The 19,582-nt window shown below is 39.2% G+C and overlaps 1 protein-coding gene across 1 annotated transcript in view; it reads right to left on the reverse strand.

Moving 5' to 3' along the window:
- Positions 1 to 19,582, reverse strand: part of LOC124595254 (zinc finger-containing ubiquitin peptidase 1-like) — a 221,105-nt gene that overhangs the window by 145,179 nt on the left and 56,344 nt on the right. Inside the window, exon 4 of the mRNA XM_047133922.1 lies at positions 13,723 to 13,838. Coding sequence (XP_046989878.1) covers positions 13,723 to 13,838 — 116 coding nt within the window. The remainder of the gene's footprint in view (positions 1 to 13,722; positions 13,839 to 19,582) is intronic.

Below are 19,582 nucleotides of genomic sequence, written 5' to 3' on the forward strand. Positions count from 1 at the left end.
GCATCTTGCAGACAGTTTGTAGAGACACATGCCACATGTGGGTGAGCACTGCCCTAAGAAAATTAGCATCACAACTTTGTTGCTTCAGAGGTTACAAATTAGAATGCGGGATGTCCACAATAAACTGCTGTGCCATCAGAATTCCCTCAGTCACTACCAGCTGTGATCTGAAGTCATACCCAATGGCTTCCCACACCATGACACCAGGAATGACACCACTGAGACTCCACAAAATGTCAGAAGAAGGGGACCTATCCCTGATGATTGACATCTGGTGTAACGCAGAGCCGCAATTCACTGCTGAGCACAATGTGACGCCATTCATAATCAGTCGATGTCATGGCACCATTCCAAACACAACAGTTTATGTTGTGGAGATAATGACAGCCTATGTATGGAATGAAATTTCATAGTCTGGTTGCTGCTCGTCTTTGACCCATGGTGCAGAATGACACAGAATGTTGCTGGGAGTCCATTTCTTGTTCTCTGATGGCTAGTGCACAAGTGTAGGGGTTAAGATGTGCTTGGTACACAATATGGTGATCCTCCCTTATGTTGCTCAGATGTGACTGACCCGAATTTTGATGATGAGAATGCCTGCCCTCATGTTCCAACACAGTCCAAAATCAGGCTCTTGTAATGTCTGAATGCCATAGAAATGTGAACACTGCATGATTTGACCAGTTGGCCAAATGGAAATCCCACAATGACACCACTTTCAAATTATGTCTGGAACTGGTGATGTCATCTTGCATGAGTAAGCAGCATCTCAGTGTCCTCCACAGTGATCAATCAACATCTGACACTGTTCACTCCTGATATACCCTAACCAGGCTTGGCAACAACACTACACATGAACAATATAAATGCACATTGATGGCCCTTCTTTATTACTAGGTCTGCATCATTTACCAGTCACGACTGGACAGACTGTGTCAGGGTTACATATATAAGATTTGGTTATAATTTTATACAACTTACAGAGAAGTATTCACAATAAGGGCAGATATAATATATTCAGACAATATTGTTTTTTCCATTCACTTTGGTCAATTGTAGCGGCACCACCGGTTAAGATAGGAAAGTTAGATTCAGTGCAATATTTTTGAGTGCTCAAGTTACAGCCAGGCACGGGCCTGTTGACAGTAAGTTACACCGACCAGTAGTTGCGAAGTAGAATGGAGGCCACAGGACTGTCAAAATGCTGAAAAGAGTAAACACAGCAGTTTACATGGCGCAAGTTACAGGCAGAAGGGGCCGACTGGCACAACCTAGGTTTTATGAGTACGTGACTCAGAGCGGGGTGTTAGCAAAACAGAGGTGCACAGCCATGTATAAATAGGTGCCGGTTTCCTAATGAGGGCATTCAAGTGTGGCAGCTCTCCCAACAGCGGGGCATGTCACACCACAGGCTACAAGCAGCAGCAGATGGGGCGCCGATGTTCCAGTCCATGGAGGGTTGCTGGTTCAACCCTCTGAGGCCAACGTGGGGTCCATAGCCAGCCTGCAGCAGGCAACTTGACAGCTCGCTACTGTGGGCAGTCTTGTTGGCTCCCAACACATGCCGGAGGCATCCCAAGGTGGGGGCCACAGATTTGACTCTCGGATCGCAGGCACTTATTGTCACCGCGATGTTAATCACAATGGCGAAGAAGCACGCAACGGGCTGCCCTGCAGCTCCCAGCGAGTGGAGCTGAGGCAACGAGGACGAAGGCCGCTGACACCGTCAAAATTTTGCAGCTGCACACTGCTGGCACGCCGCAGTACATTGCACAGGTTGCTGGTGTAGCCCCTCCGCGCCAAGCTGTTTTGCAGACAGCGAATTGGCATGCTCGGCATTGCAGGACCCTGTGATGCAGACAGAGGGGAACACGGCAGTGTAGCTAGGAATAATAAAATACTTGATGATCACGGCCAAGTTTTAACACAGCACATCCTGACAGTTTCCATCCATGTCCTACATTCCTCCACCGCATGCCAACTATAGTGGGTGTCGTCACCACAGGATGACATTCGAGCCCACCGCCTGCTTTACAGTCGCAAAATATGGTGAGTGTTGACCAATTTTTCTTTTTGAGTGTTGGACATTTTCTTTCTTTGCATTTTCAGAGTAAGTGTTAGTGTGTTTGGGGCAGTAAGATTTTTTTTCTTTCGTGGCATTTAATTACTTTTGTATTGGGTTGAGTATGATGTTTTATTTATCTCCTCCTTTTACGTCATCGCATAAAATGTAAGATGTGATACTGAGCTGTAAGAAGTCAGTTTATTTTTGTAGTTGAATGTTTTGTTTCTGTGGGATTTTATAGGTTGAAATGGGACTAACTGGGAACAAAAGCAACTCAATGGCAGAGTCAGGTATGAGAGGTGCGTCAGAACCAGAAGTGGTACAGATTTTGTTGGAAAAGGTAGCACAATTGACAGTGGACAATACGCAGTTGAGAAGTGAATTAACTTGTAGGAGTGAGCGGGAAACCGCATCTGATCAGTCATTGTTGCCTAGGATGCCGCAGCAGGAGACTGATGCTTCATCGCTCTGACCAAACTCGTAAGTATACTCATTTATTTCTCTTATTCTGTCTGCAAATTTCTCTCCTGTCTTCCCCTTCTAACAATACCACCACTTGCAACGTAGGTTAGAAATCAGATTAATAATGTTGCTCACGCAGCATATGTTTGCTTTATTGGGCAGCAACACAGTTATTGACTGGGGATGGTATCGTCAGAATGGAAATAATGAAGTCACTGTAAAAAAGTCATTAATTTTGGTACTTATCTTGAATGGATTCCCATGTAAATTTTGTCGAAGTTGTTATGGCTCATCTTGTTGATTCTAGGGTGATTCCACTTTGACTGCTAGAAGGTCCAGATTTGTATTTTAGCAATATTTGAAGGCCTAACAAATGCGTTTTTCAGGAAATTCTTAATGATCAAACAATCCCAGATCAGAACAATGGTATGGAAGAAATAATTTTTGACTTGGTGTTCACGATCCACATTTTTATTAAACTTCTTGTAAATTCACATATACTTCTTCTTAATTGTCACATCATCAAGAAAACAGTTTTGTATCAATCTTCATATATTTAATTTCCACTTTAACCAAACACAACACTTGACTGTTCTTTTACGAAGCAAAGTAATAACTTAACTTCTGCAACGTGAAACAAAGACTGTTCTGTGCGCATTCACACCAAAACAGTTACAAGTAAGTCAAAGATTGTGACAGTCTCACAGAAATGAATACACACAAGAACCATATCACTGTAATATATCGATACATCGGAGTACCTATACATTAATAAAACCAAATGTGAATATTGTCACAAAAATATGTCTGTTACTTTGCAGAAAAGTAGTACGATATTACTGGTATCGAGAACTGGGGTTGGAGTGCCGTAATGGTCATGTAAATAAAGAACCATTACACCCTGTCTCTTCGTCTTTGTACTCAACTTCTCCCTAAAGTACTGAGCACTATTCTGTTTCTTGAAGCTCTATAAAAGCCCCTCCTGCAACTGCTTAAACCGTCCTGCCTTCCTTAAGGCCTGAGAACACCTTACATATGTCTTCGCTTCATCCGTTAATCTAATCTTGGCTACATGTAACAACTGTTCATCAGACCAACCATTGATCACAGCTGAAGTTTCCAAGTCCTCAAAAAATGAACGCACATCCTCAGATGTCTTGCCAGAAAACGGAATAACACACTCGTGGCAGCTGCCGTGGCTGTTGCCGAATGGTGTTCTGTTGCAGGAGGCCGAGCAAAGGGCACTTGATGTATTTTTGAGGGGGTTAGCAGCGCATATGACGCGGAAAAGTGCATGAAGGGACTCCAAAAGATTTGTATTCGGCAATTCAGCTGGCAATCCGGTGTGAGGAAATAGACGTGGCAATGGGGGTACATGACGGACAAACAGTGTATACAGCGGGTATAAAATGTTATCAGTGTGGTTGTATGGGACATGTGCAGAGGCAATGTACCCAGTCACCGAGGAACAGAGGAAGGGGTGGAAATCAGCAGCATAGAGGATGGAGAAGTGTAGTTGGTAAAGGTGGACAATCGTTAAATGGCAGAGGGGGCCCAAGACCCACCTAAGGGAGCTCCTATTTAATTTCAGTGCTACAAATACGAATGCAGAGATGGAATGTCAGTGGTAGGATCCATAGGAACTAAAAAGTTTAAGATTTTGTTGGACACAGGGGTGCAAGTGTCAGTGGATACCAGGAATGTAATGGGACGAAGGAAGTTAGAACCACCACGTCATTGGTTGCATGGAGTGGGGATAAGGTGGTCACACCTTAGGGATCAGTGGCAGTTGACTTTCGCATACGGAAAGTCCAATTTTATGCATGCATGAAGGTAGTACTATGGGTAAGTGAGGGCTATGACATGATCCTAGGAGTAGATTTCTTGCATCAACATCATGCCAAAATTGACCTTGGACAACGAACTGTGGAACTAGGTGGAATGTTATTTCAGCTAGGGGAAACTGTTGTCGATGCAGAGCTGTCGTGAGGGGCGTCCAGTGTAATGAACAAACCAACTGAGCTGTGTACATTAGCATTAAGGCTTAATTCGCATGAGTGTGTGTCTAGTGGCACTGGGAAGTCACTTTGGATAAGTGTAGAGTCAAATCTACCTGTGGGTACGGTATGTATTATTGAACTATTGGAGGATAATGAAGTTTTGGATCTATTAGGTTGTTTTCTGAAACATAGTACTGTACGCATACAAGAGGGAAACGATAGGCGTGTAGTCCCCATGATTGTGGATAATTTTAACACTGTAGACGTGAATTTGGGAGAAGGAGTTATAGTAGCGAATTGGGATGTACCAGATGACAAAGACTGGTGCTCGAGAGGTAGGAATAGCGATCAACTAGTAACTGCTGATAGAACTGCATTGCGTAACAAAATTAAGCATTTGAAAGGAGGAGAAGAAGAGCATATGGAAGAATTGTTGTGGGAATTTAAGGATTTGTTTTTTCTGCAGGGGCCATTACCAGCTACTCCATTAGTTCACGATAGGATACCAACAGGGAACGAAGCACCTCTTTACCGTAAACCATACAGAATACCGAGGTATTTGCAGCTGATTGTGGAGGATTTCATTGATCAGCAGCTTGCAGATGGTATTATAGAGAATAGCAATAGTTGCTGGGGAGCGGGCATTGTCATTGTGCCTAAAAAATCTATGGATGGAACTAAGAAATACGGATTCTGTTGTGACTACCGATACCTTAATAATAAGACAGTAACGGACGCATACCCCATTCCAAACATATCGGAGACTTTGGATCACGTAGGACAGTGCCAGTACTTTTTTACAAAGGGTTTGACAAGTGGTTATCATCAATTAGAGGTGGCTCCAGAGGATCATCCAAAAACTGCTTTCTCTACTCCTGGAGGCCATTATCAGTACATCAGAATGCCATTCGGTTTGAAAAACACTCCAGCAACGTTTCAGAGGTTGCTAGACAGTGTGTTGAGGGGTTTGAAACCACAGCAGTGTCTTGCCTATTTGGATGACATTATAGTGTTTTCAAGTAGTATGGAGCAGCATAGACAGCGGTTAATGGAAGTCTTTCTGGGGTTAAGAGCAGCTCATTTGACGCTGAGCCTGGAGAAGAGTCATTTTGCATTGCAAGAAGTGAAATATATAGGTCATATCATCAGTAAGGAACAGATCCGAGGTTGGTACAGGCTGTAAGGGATTTTTGGGAGCCGAAAACAGTTAAGGAAGTGCAATCATTTGTCAGAATTTGCAATTTGTATCAAACGTTCGTGAAGGGTTTTGCAGATTTGGCACAGCCATTGATGCGATTGTTATGGAAGGGTGTCAAATTTGAGTGGACAGAAGATTGTCAGAAAGCGTTTGACAAACTGAAAGAAATGTTATCATCAGTTCCGGTTCTTATGTTTTGAGATTTTGAAAAGGAATTTACTCTAGCAGGCGATGCATCGAATCAAGCATTAGGGTGTGTTCTTAGTCAGGAAATTGACAGGAAGGAACATCCTGTAGCCTATGCGTCCAGGCAATTGAATGCAGCGAGAGGAATTACTCAACAACAGAGAGGGAGATGCTTAGCGTAATCTATGGATTCACATATTTTAAATGTTGTTTATACGGGAGAAGATTTCGGGTAGTGACAGATTATGTTGCGTTGAAGTGGTTGTTGGGGTTGAAGGTTCCGTCCACTAGACTCGCTAGGTGGTGCACAAGCCTGGGAAGAAGCACGGTAATGCGGATGCACTGAGTAGAAAGGTGGCAAAAGTAGAAGTCATAGGTTATGACTTAGCAGTATGGCAAGAATTACAGGACACTGACAAGGATTGTAAATTGTATCAGACACAGCCACAATTTAATATGTACAACGGTCTTCTGTGCAGAGAAACATAGTTAGGGCCAAGGGTAGTAGTGCCAGCGAAGCTAAGAGATGAGGTTTTAACATAATCACGTGTTATCTGGTCATGGTGGGAGTAGAGCGATGAATAGGAAAGTGGCAGAGACGTATTGGTGGAAGGGTAGGAAAGTAGATTTGAATCAGTATGTCAAAAATTGTATACCATGTGCACAGAGAGCAGATTTGAGTCAGAAATGGATACAGCTACAATGACTGCTGGAAGCGACATGTCCATTTTCTATGTTGGGAATTGATATGTTAGGACCTTTCAGTCGGACACCATTGGGGAACAGACTCGTTCTAACAATAATAGACCATTTTTCGAGGTATGTGGAGATGGTAGCTATGCCGAATCAACAGCCTGCAATGGTTGCGCAAGCATTAATAAACAACTGAATTTTGAAGTTTGGTGTACCGGAGACAATAATTACTGACCAAGGGACCAACTTCTTGTCGGATTTAATGAAGGAACTGTGTAAATTGCTGAACGTAAAGAAGTTGAGGATGCTCGCATGGCATTCACAGGCAAATGGAAGGACAGAACGGGTACACAGAACAATCGGGAAGATACTGAGTTTTTATGTGGATTCTCCATCATTGTCAGTGGGACAAGTATTTGAAGCATATAGTATGCGCATACAATGCAAAAATCCATATGAATACTGGTTTGTCTCTGTTTGAGGTAGTGTATGGCCAAAAAGTGCTGAAAATCTCGCAATTGAGATAAATCTGTTAAGAACCATTGCAGTTAACAATGAATATAAGCAGACTGTAGTAGATAAAATCTTCAGAAATAAGACCAAAGGCAGAATTATTACTCTCAGCACTCCTTTTAATAATGAAGTTTACGAAAAGAAAAAATATTTTTCCATCCCGTATATAGGGCCAGTATTTTACAGGATACAGCGATTACTCAGGAACAAATATAACTGCAACGTAGCCTTTTCTACTAACAACAGCTTGCATGGCAACCTTATACATAATTTAAAATCAGAACTGTCTCCCCTCCAGAACTCAAGTATCCATAAAATCTGTTGTGACACATGTAAAGCCTATTACATAGGCCAAACTGGTCATGCTTTCTCTGCAAGATACAAGGAGCATATTTTAGGGAAAAATGGTTCTAACATTCATAACTCAACCTTTGCCGACCACCTGTTGATCACAGGCCACAAACCTATGGAAATTCATGGCATCGGAATTTTGCACTGTTAAAGAAAAGGTTTTAGACTAAACATTTTGGAAGAGTTACAGATCTTCAAACATCTTTCTCTGAATGATGGCCTCATATTAAATGAACAACTGCAGTTGCATAATAAAAAATTTTTCAGTGGCTTAAAGCCATTACTTAAAGATGTCTAATAGCTAATGTTGGTTATCTGCTTCCCTGTTCGGCCCTTAAATACTGTTTTCCTCTCCCTTGCTTTTATGATTTACATTCTGTTAATTTGTCAATCACTATTATATTAATTTCATATAGATGTTGTTAAACCTTCGTAAATTCTGCTACTAGATGGCGCAAGCTGTATCATGTTCATGTCGTCATTTGCTACGGCCCGCTTGCGTAGTCACTATTACTCATTCGTGTCCTCTACTCTGTAGTGCCCTTAGTGGCATATTTATACATTGTTTTAAAATTTTGACTATACCTGAAATGCAATTCGGACAATGTCTTTGTTCTTCGAATTCTTTGGCTATTGCAGAGAGTTATATAATAAAACAATAAACAGCTGTCTTTCGTTGCATGCTTTCTACACTAGTAAAGTTACCAATAACGACTGAACGTTACAGTGCAACAGTAACTGGAAACTTTCCAAAGCTTCCAGTGATTACAAGTAGCAGCTAAGTGATTCACGATGAACATGCAGACCAATTAGGTTCAGATCATACAGGAAAAAGAGTGTACAAACGAAATATAAACAATGATTCAGACATGGTGCTAGAAGAAAACTTACAGGAGGAACCTTAACAGTCAATTTACAAGTCAAATTGGGGTGAAATTAATCAGAAGCAATTACAAGGGATATAAGTATCTCAATCCAGGAAGAGAAACCTCACACAAAACAGAGAACAAATCCCAAGTATTGTAAAACCTTCCAGTTTGTTACAAGAAGGTAAAACACACGTAGGTGCTATTAAAAAATGCCACTAGAATCTAGAGCAATATCAGGCAACATAAACGTGAAAAGAATGGGATAAATAAACCTTAAGTTATCAACGTAGAGTTGTGGCAGAAATTTTAATGCATTCAAATTATTGTGCAGCTTTTTCAATGAAAATTTGAAGGGCTCGGCAGTAGAAAATGGTACGGGACAAATCAGTAGTTCTGAGAAAACGCACCACAGATATTTTAATAAAATCCCATAAATCAGATATCTGAAATATATACAAAATCATATTTTTTCATGTGCAACATTGCTTTATTACACAGCTTCAGTAGTTACATATTTTTAGTATGTAGTATCAACTTGAAAAAAAAATTTCAAAATTTCAGAAACATGTACTTAACATTATTTACTCAAAACATCGTTGTCTCAACACACTTACTTAACATTTTTTACATGAAAACATTATATTCTCAATGGATTTACTTAACATTATCATTTTACTTAAAACATGGTTTTCTCAGTACATGATTGTCTATCTTTCTTCTTCATCTTCTTGTTGCTGAAGTGGAGTACCTCCTTCTGCTTGGAGTGAGTTGTACCAATCATGGTATACAGCAGGTATCCATTTTAAGCTTGAGAGAATGTCTCTTAGCTTGTCTCCTTTAATAGGAAGAGGCCCAGAATATTTTGGTTTAAGCTCTGTCATGAAAGAACTGTTAGCAGGTCTTCCATGTTTTGATAAGGCAACAGATTCTAGGCATCCACTGTATGTATCACTAAACACTAATGTTGGGGTGGGACTTTGTAGCTCAGCAGAAAGTAGAAGTTGAACACAATTTCTGATACTGAATTTGATTTGAGTAGTTAATGCATGTGGTTGGTGGAACAGCTGTTTCAGTGCAGAGAAGCTGTAGAAAACCTCTTGAGTCGTACAAGCCACCTTGAATGGCTTCTTTCACTGGGATGTTCTTAGAACTTCTTCCCAATGATCAGGTCCATAAACACTTTGATAATGTGAGATGACATTTTTCTCCTCCTGAGCAAAGTCTCTGTCACTAGGTAACATGCTATGTCCAGCCTGAGCAAAGGTGTGCTTGATGTATCTGAAATGACCAGACTTTAACAGGTATAGCCAAAACACCACTAAGGTCCAATTCCTGTTTTGTCCGTCACAGTTGTCAGAAAACACAATCAAGTTTTCAGCTTTGGTGTCATTCTTTTCAAAATACATCTGTAAACAGCTTGCTATTTCATCTGGTCCCCTTTTAGCTGTTGCTTCATCCCAGAGAAAAAAAAGTCCTCGGCTATCTGCACAAGAGTGGACACTGAAATTATAGCACCATATTTTACACTTATAAAACATTGGTCCAGTAGTCAGTTTAGGTGTGGGTAGTGTTTGTTGCAAATCGAACGTGTTTACATGAACATTTTTGTCTCGTTTTGCTACTTTCATTGCTTCACGCATCGCAGATTGCCCAGCTTTTCGATGGTGAATCTCCTGCATTATTTGCAATGAATGTATTTCAGCATCGTTTTTACAGTTCTCAGCATGCTTGATTGCTACATAAATTGAATAACACTGTTGACAAGTGTTCATTTTAGGGATCTTGAAACTTATATTGAATTCCTTGGTAAATATTCGTCGAAATTTTCTATAGAAACAGAACTTTTGCTTGCCGCATGACATTCCTCGACGTACTTCTCATAACAGAACTGCATGGAATATTCAATGCTTGAATACTCTCATGATGAATCTTTTTCTAGTGTAGTGACTCCTATACTATGGAAGTTTGTCAATAAATGCTTTCACATCGTTGATGACATACTTTGAATATTTTCTAGGATGACTGGTATGCTTACTTCTGCCATCAGGAGCAGGTGAAACGGCACCATTTTTCAATCGTTTCATGATATTCTCCACACATCCTCTATTTTTGACATCCTTTCTGGCAGTTTTCACTGCATATGCAACTGTTTGACTGCGTCTAGATATCTGCTGTTTAGTCTTTTTTCGGATAACAGTTTTTGACTGCAAACAACCTTGTGGGTAAGCATTTGAGCATCATAGCAATTCATTTCCCAGCAATTTCAGAATATTGTTTGTTTATCTATTTTATTGATAAGCTGGAAACATTTTTAGGACATTTGCATGGCAGGCCTATCCTTTTTTCTTCAACAACACCACCCTCACCTCTGAACTCTGTATACTGCTTTCTTTCGTTCCTGGTTTTCTTCATTTGCTTTTGCACACTGCCATTTTTTAGCCTCTTTCACCCTTTCTGTATGCTAAGTTGATCATTAACCTGTTTAGTGTCTGCTTCATCATTGTCACTACTGCATGTATCTTTGGAGGAACATCTACCTCCAAGAAGCCTCTGAACCTACAAAAAAATCAGAGTCATAAGATTAACATTCTGCAAAGTCCTAAGAATATTAAAATACCTAAGACTATACATCCACTGTAGTTTTCATTACGTAACATATACACTGACATTCTCCCACACACCTTCTAGAAAAATATCTTGGAAAAGATAAGCATGTGAAATAGAAAAACTACATAATAACAGATCCGTAACTTAATAACGATTGCGGTTAGAAGGCCAGGTATTAACATATAGCAATATGTACAGATACCATTATACTTCATAGAAAACTGATTTGGATTTCTTACTATGGCAAGTAAGCAGTGTTAAGGATGGCCCTTAACATTATGGGCATCACATTGTAAAGTAAATTCATGTAAATAATGTTAAGGGACGCAACTTAACACTGTTTACTTGCAGAAATAAATATTCATATTTACCTGATTATCAACAACTCTGGAGGTGCTTTCATCTTCAGGAACGCATTCAGGGTCTTCATCAGTGTCATAAGTATCCAGGCCATCTCCACACTTGCTCAAAAACTCACTGAAAAGCTTGTTTTTCGCACGAATATTGGACACTTCACTCTCACTTGCCGCCATATTATTTACTTGCACATGAATCAAAAAAGCTGGCAACAGTGAAAACCTGAAAGTTGGCATATTGGTGCCATCTATTGGTTTTTCGTGGAACTTTTTACTAACATGAATGAAACATGCCATCTCTGACATTCTACAATTAATATCTCTGCTTCTCGCAGACTGTCCCTCACCAATGTTTACTGCCGAGCCCCTCATTTCATACATTGCTCCTGCTCATAAACAACCAAATACAGATGTGCTACACATTTGCTCTGAGAAATACTTTGTACACCACCAGCAGACATTAATTTCAAACCCCCTTCCCCAAGATTTCTGAAATTGTTATATCAATTCTTGTGGCTACAATGGTGCTTTTAGCAGTCTAGTAGGATTTTATATTGACTTGGTAGGACTATCCTTTACAATATATAAGAGTATAACTGTAATAGTAAGTTATTACCTAACATCATATTACCCAACAGTCCTTACTATGCTATATGGAAACCCATCTACAAAAAAAAGTAAGCAAATCTATTCTTTCAGGACTTTAAAAAAAATTTACAAAGTTGTCTGTGATACAGTACTGACACATTTTTCACAGCTTAACTTGCTGGCCATCTTTCCATTTGATTTTCATAAAGGACTTTCTACAAAGATAACTACATACGCTCTCACAAATTAAATCTGGGTAAATCAAGCTGTCAGTGTATTCTGTGACCTTGCAAAGGAATTTGATTCCATGGAACAGAAAATTTTCCTAGAAAAACTAAAATTTTGTTGGTAGTAAATGATGGACATTCATAACAAAGAACAAAATTGCACAACAGAAATATATTTAAACTCAAAATGAGGAGTCACACAAGGTTCAGTATAGGGTCCACTCCTACTCCTATTTTTCATAAATGACACTGTACTGACTGCTCAAAAACTGTAATGTTTGCTGATGACACAAGTATATGAAGCAAGGCCCCAAACTTAACCATATCAGACAAAGGCCAGACAAGGTGAAAAGATCTGTAACAGATTCACAGCAAATGTTTCAAATCTTAACTCATGAATAGACATATTTTGAAATTTCAGACAGATGAAAAGAAATTGCTGTTAGCAGCAATAGACATTGATGATCATATGCTAGCTGCTGCAGAAGCAAAAATAAAGTTTGTGATAATACAATGGACAGCTTAGGTCTATAAACCATTCAGAAACAAACTCAGCATTAACTAGTTCTTTTTTTTTTAATTGCTAACAACTCATAAACCTATTATCCATTGGGGAAACATAAAACTGCGAATACTTGGTGATTAATACAACAATGAAACAACCACATACAAAATTCTGAGTCATCTGGTTCATTCAAATGTTGGCATTTAGCCTCCATTCCTCCACAGACTCTGAATCTCGTTCATCTAGCTGTACACTTTGAAATACACCTCCTACAAACTCATTTCTGAAGAACCTCTAAAATCAATGTTGATATCTGTGGCTTAAGAACACCAATGAAATCACTTTGTCCAATTTTACTTTTCTACATAAGATATTTGGAGAGACAATGTATTGATTCATTTAACACTAAAAACTTAATAATAGACTTTCCTCAAACAGTACACTATATATATATAAATATAAAAAAGAAAATTCTACAGAAAAACTATTTTATGTAACAATGAAAATAAAAGTTTATTAAAAGACACACAATACTACAAAACACAAATATTCTGTTAACATGACTGAATATAATATTTAACAGTCTAACAAAGAGATAGAGGGGCTGGCCAGTACTTACCTCAGCTCAGTACAGCCGATAGATACACATAAAACAGAACTGAAAATTTACATTCCTAGCTTTCGGAACTTTGTTCCTTCATCAGGGAGGAGAGAGGGGAAAAAAGGGAAGAAGGGAAAGTGGATTCAGTTACTCACAACCCAGGTTATGAAGCAACAGGGAAAGGTAAACAGAGGGAAGCCAAAGATATTCTACTGTTAAGTACTGTGCCAGCTTCAAACCTTCCCTGTTGCTTCATAACCTGGGTTGTGAGTAACTGAATCCACTTTCCCTTCTTCCCTTTTTTCCCCTCTCTCCTCCCTGATGAAGGAACAAAGTTCCGAAAGCTAGGAATGTAAATTTTCAGTTCTGTTTTATGTGTATCTATTGGCTGCACTGAGCTGAGGTAAGTACTGGCCAGCCCCTCTATCTCTTTGTTAGTATTTGTTTCACATCTTATATGAGATTTTCCATTAATCATATTTAACAGTCTTAAAGCCTCACCCTTAACATTTCAAATTCTCGTTGCTCACGTAATCTGCGAACCTCTCTTTCCCGCTTCTCTATTTCTCGAGCCAACATCCGATCACAGGACATGTCTGGAGTAATAGGTGACAAGCCTGGAACATTTTTATCATATATGTTTCAACAACTTTTAAATCATCTTGAACCTACATAAATATGTGTAATGAATGAGAATTAAATCCGTAGGTTCAAAATTCCATAAAATAAAACAAATAAAATTAAAACGAGATTGTGCAAGCTTTTTACCCCAGTCATTTCCAAACTCTCAGACACAACACTATGTATGGAAAGACAATAAAAAAAATTTCTGGGTTACATTTGGTAGTTTTAAATATGTGGTAAAGATCATTTGCCATATAATCATCACAACTACTATACAGCCTTCACACTTGAGTGTGCTTCTACATCATTAGTAAAGTTTTTAAGATGTATTTTTAACAATACTTTTCTAATTTAATGTTATTTGAATGGTTAATTATACACATATTTTTCATGGAATATTGCAAGTTAAAACTAAAAATGGAATCACTGCTATAGCATGAAACTAGAATAGCTGTATAAAAAGAATCGTTCACTTGAGAAAACTATAAAATTAAAAACAGACATAATCTACTGGTTGACCATCACTTACCTTCAGAAGACAAAATTCCAGTACCGCCAACAGACACCATTTTTTAAACAACAAAATAACAACAACAACAACAATAATAATAATAATAATAATAATAATAATAAATTAGATATAGGAACTATTTGCTTCTTTCTAAGGGACACGTTCCTCAATGTTGGAAAGGAGGAACAGATAGCTAGGAGGCTGAGAATCTGTCCAGCTGCAGACTACAGTGGGCATGCCAGCAGTAGTAGCATTCTCTGTTAATATGCAGGATTTAGTTTAGTTTTTGTTCTCTCGTGCTTTTGCAAAGAAGTGTATTGTATCTATGCCCTTTAATGTGTTAACTAAAGTGTAATGACTTGTTCTAAATTTTTGCGTGAATTTTAGGGCAATTTAATTGTGGGAGCTGATTGTCTAATGCAGCTTCATGCCACCATAAGTGCTATTATTGTCAGATTCAGTTTGAATCTTGTAGCCTTCAAGTAGAGTGCTTGCGTAGTCAGTGTAACTGCAGATGGAGAATGCACTGGATGTGGCAGGATCAGTAGCATTTTCTGTTCATACACAGTATTAGGTTTAGTTTTGTCCTCACATTATTCTGCAAAGAAGTCAATATTACTGTGTTGACTAGCGTATAACAACTTAAGTTTTTGTGTAACAATACTGAGTCACAGAAAGAATGTCAGAAAGTGAGTAGTTGCGTTTGTGTGTGTACTTGTCTATTTCCGATGAAGGCCTAGTCGGCCAAAAGCTCACTATCTGACAGTCTTTTTGTTGTGCCAATCTGTGACTCAGAATCTCCACTATATGGTGAGTACCAGCTATCCTTTTCTAATGTTGTTACATTCCATCCTTAAATTTCCATTGTTTGCATTTTTATGTACATTTTAGTGCTTTTGAATTGTGTGAGCTGACTCTGGACAGTAGTAAAAACTAGAAATAGCTTAGCAGTACGAACAGGATTGCACCCAGTGACTCTTTGGGTTAGTGTAAGATTACTTGTGGTATACACAAAAAATTGTTTAAAGATGAAATCATGAATGGATACAGCGGAAACTAGCCACTATCTGCAAGCAACTAAAAGTAGTATTAGCCACTGTTGACAGGCTTCAGGCTGTTGCCTTGAGCTGCCACGGCATTGTGACACACAAGGCAAAAGCTTTTACACCACTGGAGTCTATAGTTTTGCCTTGGATCCCAGATGTCGCACTGCCTTCCAAATCGCACATCTTGACTGGCCAGCACTTATTTGATGGATAAATGGAAAATGGTAGTGTGGTTGTGAATCTATATTGTTCTCTCTACCCTATCCTCAACCATGTTTCTAAATGCCTTCACCTTCTTCCATATGATATCTATCTTTTCCAGGCTTCCTTCTTATACTTCATCACCTGCTTCATTTCCTCATTCTACAAACTTGTTCTTTTCTTCCTTGTATCTATTACTACTGCCACATAGGTCTCCTACCGACAGTAGTAATACTGACTTCAGCCTAATCCACATGAATTACTATCCTCATTTGTTCTATTTTGGAGCCTTGTTGTCACTGACTCCGCATACATATTTTTTTCTTGTTCCTTCTGAAATTTCTTCGCTTTAATTGACTTTAATTTCTTGGTTTTAGATTTAGCTGGTTTCCAGAACTTAAGTGTCCATCCCCATCATCTGCAGCAAATTTTGCTTCTCATATAACCTTCACATCAATGATGTCATTCAGTATATGCTGGGTACATAAAAAGTAATTGATAATGATTTTGACATTTCTACCTCTTGTTTCATAGATAATTTTGCACACTTGTTTTTCAGGGAAAAGGGAGTTACCATGCAGAATTCTATAAGATACTTGCCACCATCATTTTGGGTTTTCTCTCTGCCATGACTGCCCATATTTCCATGTGTACTCTTTTGTCCTGACCTGCTCTACTACTGAAATTTCATCCAGTTATTACTGGACAGCCTTTGGCTAGATTTTTGCCCAGAGTCCACTGTGGTCATGCATAGAAATCTTCTTGACCTAACAATGGAAGATACAGGATGGAAAAATGACAATATTACACGGACAGATTGCTACTCACCATATAGCAGAGATGTTGAGCTGCAGACAGGCACACACGACTACTGTGTCTGGCTGCTAAAGTCTCACCTAGGCAGCCAGAGACAGCATTCATGCGTGTGTGAGCAGCGTTTGTGTGAATGTGTGTGTGTGTGTGTGTGTGTGTGTGTGTGTGTGTGTGTGTGTGTTTCAGAAGAAGGCCTTGTGGCTGAAAGCTTACATGTTTAGTAGCTACATGGTGAGTAGCAATCTACCTTTTTCGTAATATTGTCATTCTTCTTGATCTAGTATATTAGAATCTTCAGTCGGTGCGTACACCTGAACGTACGACTCTTCCATTTCCAAGTCAAAATCATCAGCTGTTATTCTTGAACTGACTAGTTCCCATCCACTCACTTTCATTTCAAGCAGCTCCCTGATAATTATACCTACTCCTGCTTTTGCTCAACTACACATTGCAGACCCAGAGTACCTTGAAATATAGTAGCCCTCCAGCATTCTCCTCATTCCACTACATCTGCTTTTCACCTCACATACTCCAAGAATGTCTAGTTTATGGTCCTTCACTCCCTGAAAAAGTACTACCTCTTTACCATCAATCATCTTTATATTCCATGATCCAAATCTTGTCCTTCATTTCAAAACCAGTCGTCATCATACAGATCTCTTCAGTCAGAAGCTACTACTATTTCTCTGAATCACTTTTACCTGCACATTGGTGATTAGCCCATTCTTGAGTAGTTTGTCAGGTCACCTCCTGTGACAAAGCAAGCTGGGATAGTTTTAATTACCCTCTTGTTTTGTCATCTGCCTCCTTAAAATTCATTTTTTTCATTTTGACTTAATTAACATTAACATACGTGAGTATAAGCTGTATTTTCATAAAACAGAAAGATTGGCCCTCAGTTTTAAATTAAATAACACCAGACCTAATTTTGTGCTTAGTTTTATGTATGTATTTGATTTTCTAATTTATTTTGACTATTCCTAGTTAGTATCTTCCATTATAGGGAGAAATCAGTAATTGTTTCATAACTTAAATTCTATTGTTGACATATAAACAAATAAAAGTTCTGCAATACTTGTAAACATTTGGAAGACGAAACGCAAGTAATCTTAAAGTATCTATTTAACTCTATTCAAAAACATGGTAGCAAAACCAGCTAGTAATTAATTCCAAAGTAATTAACAGTTTTGTCTAAGGTATTGTTTACATAACTATATTTGTTAATATCATAATTTAAACAAATAATTCAGCTTAGCCCTTGTAGTAGAAGAAACTGTTATAAAGATGGAATATTTCGATGTATTCAGTTAATTTAATGAGTTAAGATTTAATTGCAATTTCTGTAAATTTAACTTCGAACAATGTGTAGTTTCAGTACCGATTATTGTGATTACATATAAGGGCCCGAATTTTGGTCACGAGACAGTCAGTCCATGGCCAAGTTTCAGATGAGTAATCTGTGCAGGTTAGAACAAAAACAGTGCTTCAATCTAACTATGAAATAAGTGTTAAACAGTTACGCCATGTGTAAAAACCAATGACAGTGACTGCTCCATATGTACCTGATTATTCTTCAAGAAGTGGGGACTTTGTGGTTATGTTTTTACTGCTCGTAGATGTTCAACAGGAAATTATTGTAGCAGTATGTGGAGTTTCGCCTGCAAACTATTAATGAGGCTTAACGCAAGTTAAACAATAGTGCACTGGCCATATAACTGTATTATTGGGGGGTCGTTAACAGTGAAATTAAAGTACTGTGAAATGCAACTGTGCATCTGTCGGGTGCGTTATTTAAAGTACTCAGTGTTGGAATCCACAAACCCCATTTTTCAGTCAGTGTAGCAACGCAGTCCCCCTCAGGAGACACCACCTTAACGAAACTCTGTCCGTGTGGGCGAGGGGGTTTGTGTGATCCAATGAAGTGGAGGGCTATGCCGACTGTGGTGTAACTACCAGCAGGGCCTCCCAAGCCGGACAGATCTCCATAGAGGATCCAGACAAAGTGTGTCTCACAATGTCCTGTCTAGTGTCCTGTCCTGTCTTGTCCTATCCTATTCTGTTCTGTCCCATCCTATACACTCCCTTCCTTTCCTTTTCCTCCTTGTGATTGTGTGGCAGCAGACACAGTCCCCTAATGTGGACAGCGGAAGTTCCTTGTAAACCAGGACAACGTTGATGCACATAGGCCTTACTGCGAAGGGATGGATAGCGTTCTGTAGTCGTGGTGAAGACAAGCTATCTAAGGGGTAAGGCCCTGAAATAAAACCTTGGCAGGTGTCCAGGCCATGAGGTGGCAGCCCCACCAGGACACTCGGGGGCTGTGGGCTGATAACCCGCACCACCAAAAAACACACATCACAGAAACTAAAAGGAGAAACAGCCGGACGGATCTTAAGGATATGACCTTTAGCCTGAAAAGGAAAACTCGTATCGGTTTTTGGAATGTAAGGACGTTGAGAGAGTAAGGGAGGCTAAGACAGGTTGAAAAAGAGATGGAGAACTACCAACTAGATATATTGGGACTAAGTGAAGTAAGGTGGTCAGAATCTGGGGAATTCCAAACACAAAATGGTGGACTGTTGCTGTATGCGGGTCAGACAGGTGAGGACGCGATGCATAGGAATGGTGTAGGGCTCTTACTATCTAAAAGCAGCAAGAAGAGCTTACTGGAGTGGAAACCAGTCTCAGAACGGATAATAACCACACGCTTTAAAATAAATGTGCGATATGTCACTGTAATTCAATGCTATGCACCTACTGAAACAGCTAAAGGAGAATTAAAAGATGCATTTTATACAGAACTTAATGGAGTCCTTACACAAACAAATTCTAGGGACATAAAAATTTTAATGGGTGACTTGAATGCAAAAGTTGGTTCAGAAAATGAAGGGCTTGAGCATATCATGGGCATGCATGGAATGGGGATCAGGAATGTAAATGGTGAAATGTTGATAGATACATGCGCTGAACATGACCTTGTCATTGGAGGCACATTGTTTCCACATCATAACTGCCATAAGATAACGTGGGTTTCTCCAGACCATGTTACCGAAAATCAAATAGACCACATAGTAGTAAGCCGCAAGTTCCAACACTCTTTGTTAGATGTCAGAAATAGAAGAGGGGCAGACATTGGAAGTGACCACCATCTAGTTTTGGTGGAATT

This window comes from Schistocerca americana, chromosome 2, assembly GCF_021461395.2.
Source record: "Schistocerca americana isolate TAMUIC-IGC-003095 chromosome 2, iqSchAmer2.1, whole genome shotgun sequence".
Taxonomy (NCBI): domain Eukaryota; kingdom Metazoa; phylum Arthropoda; class Insecta; order Orthoptera; family Acrididae; genus Schistocerca; species Schistocerca americana.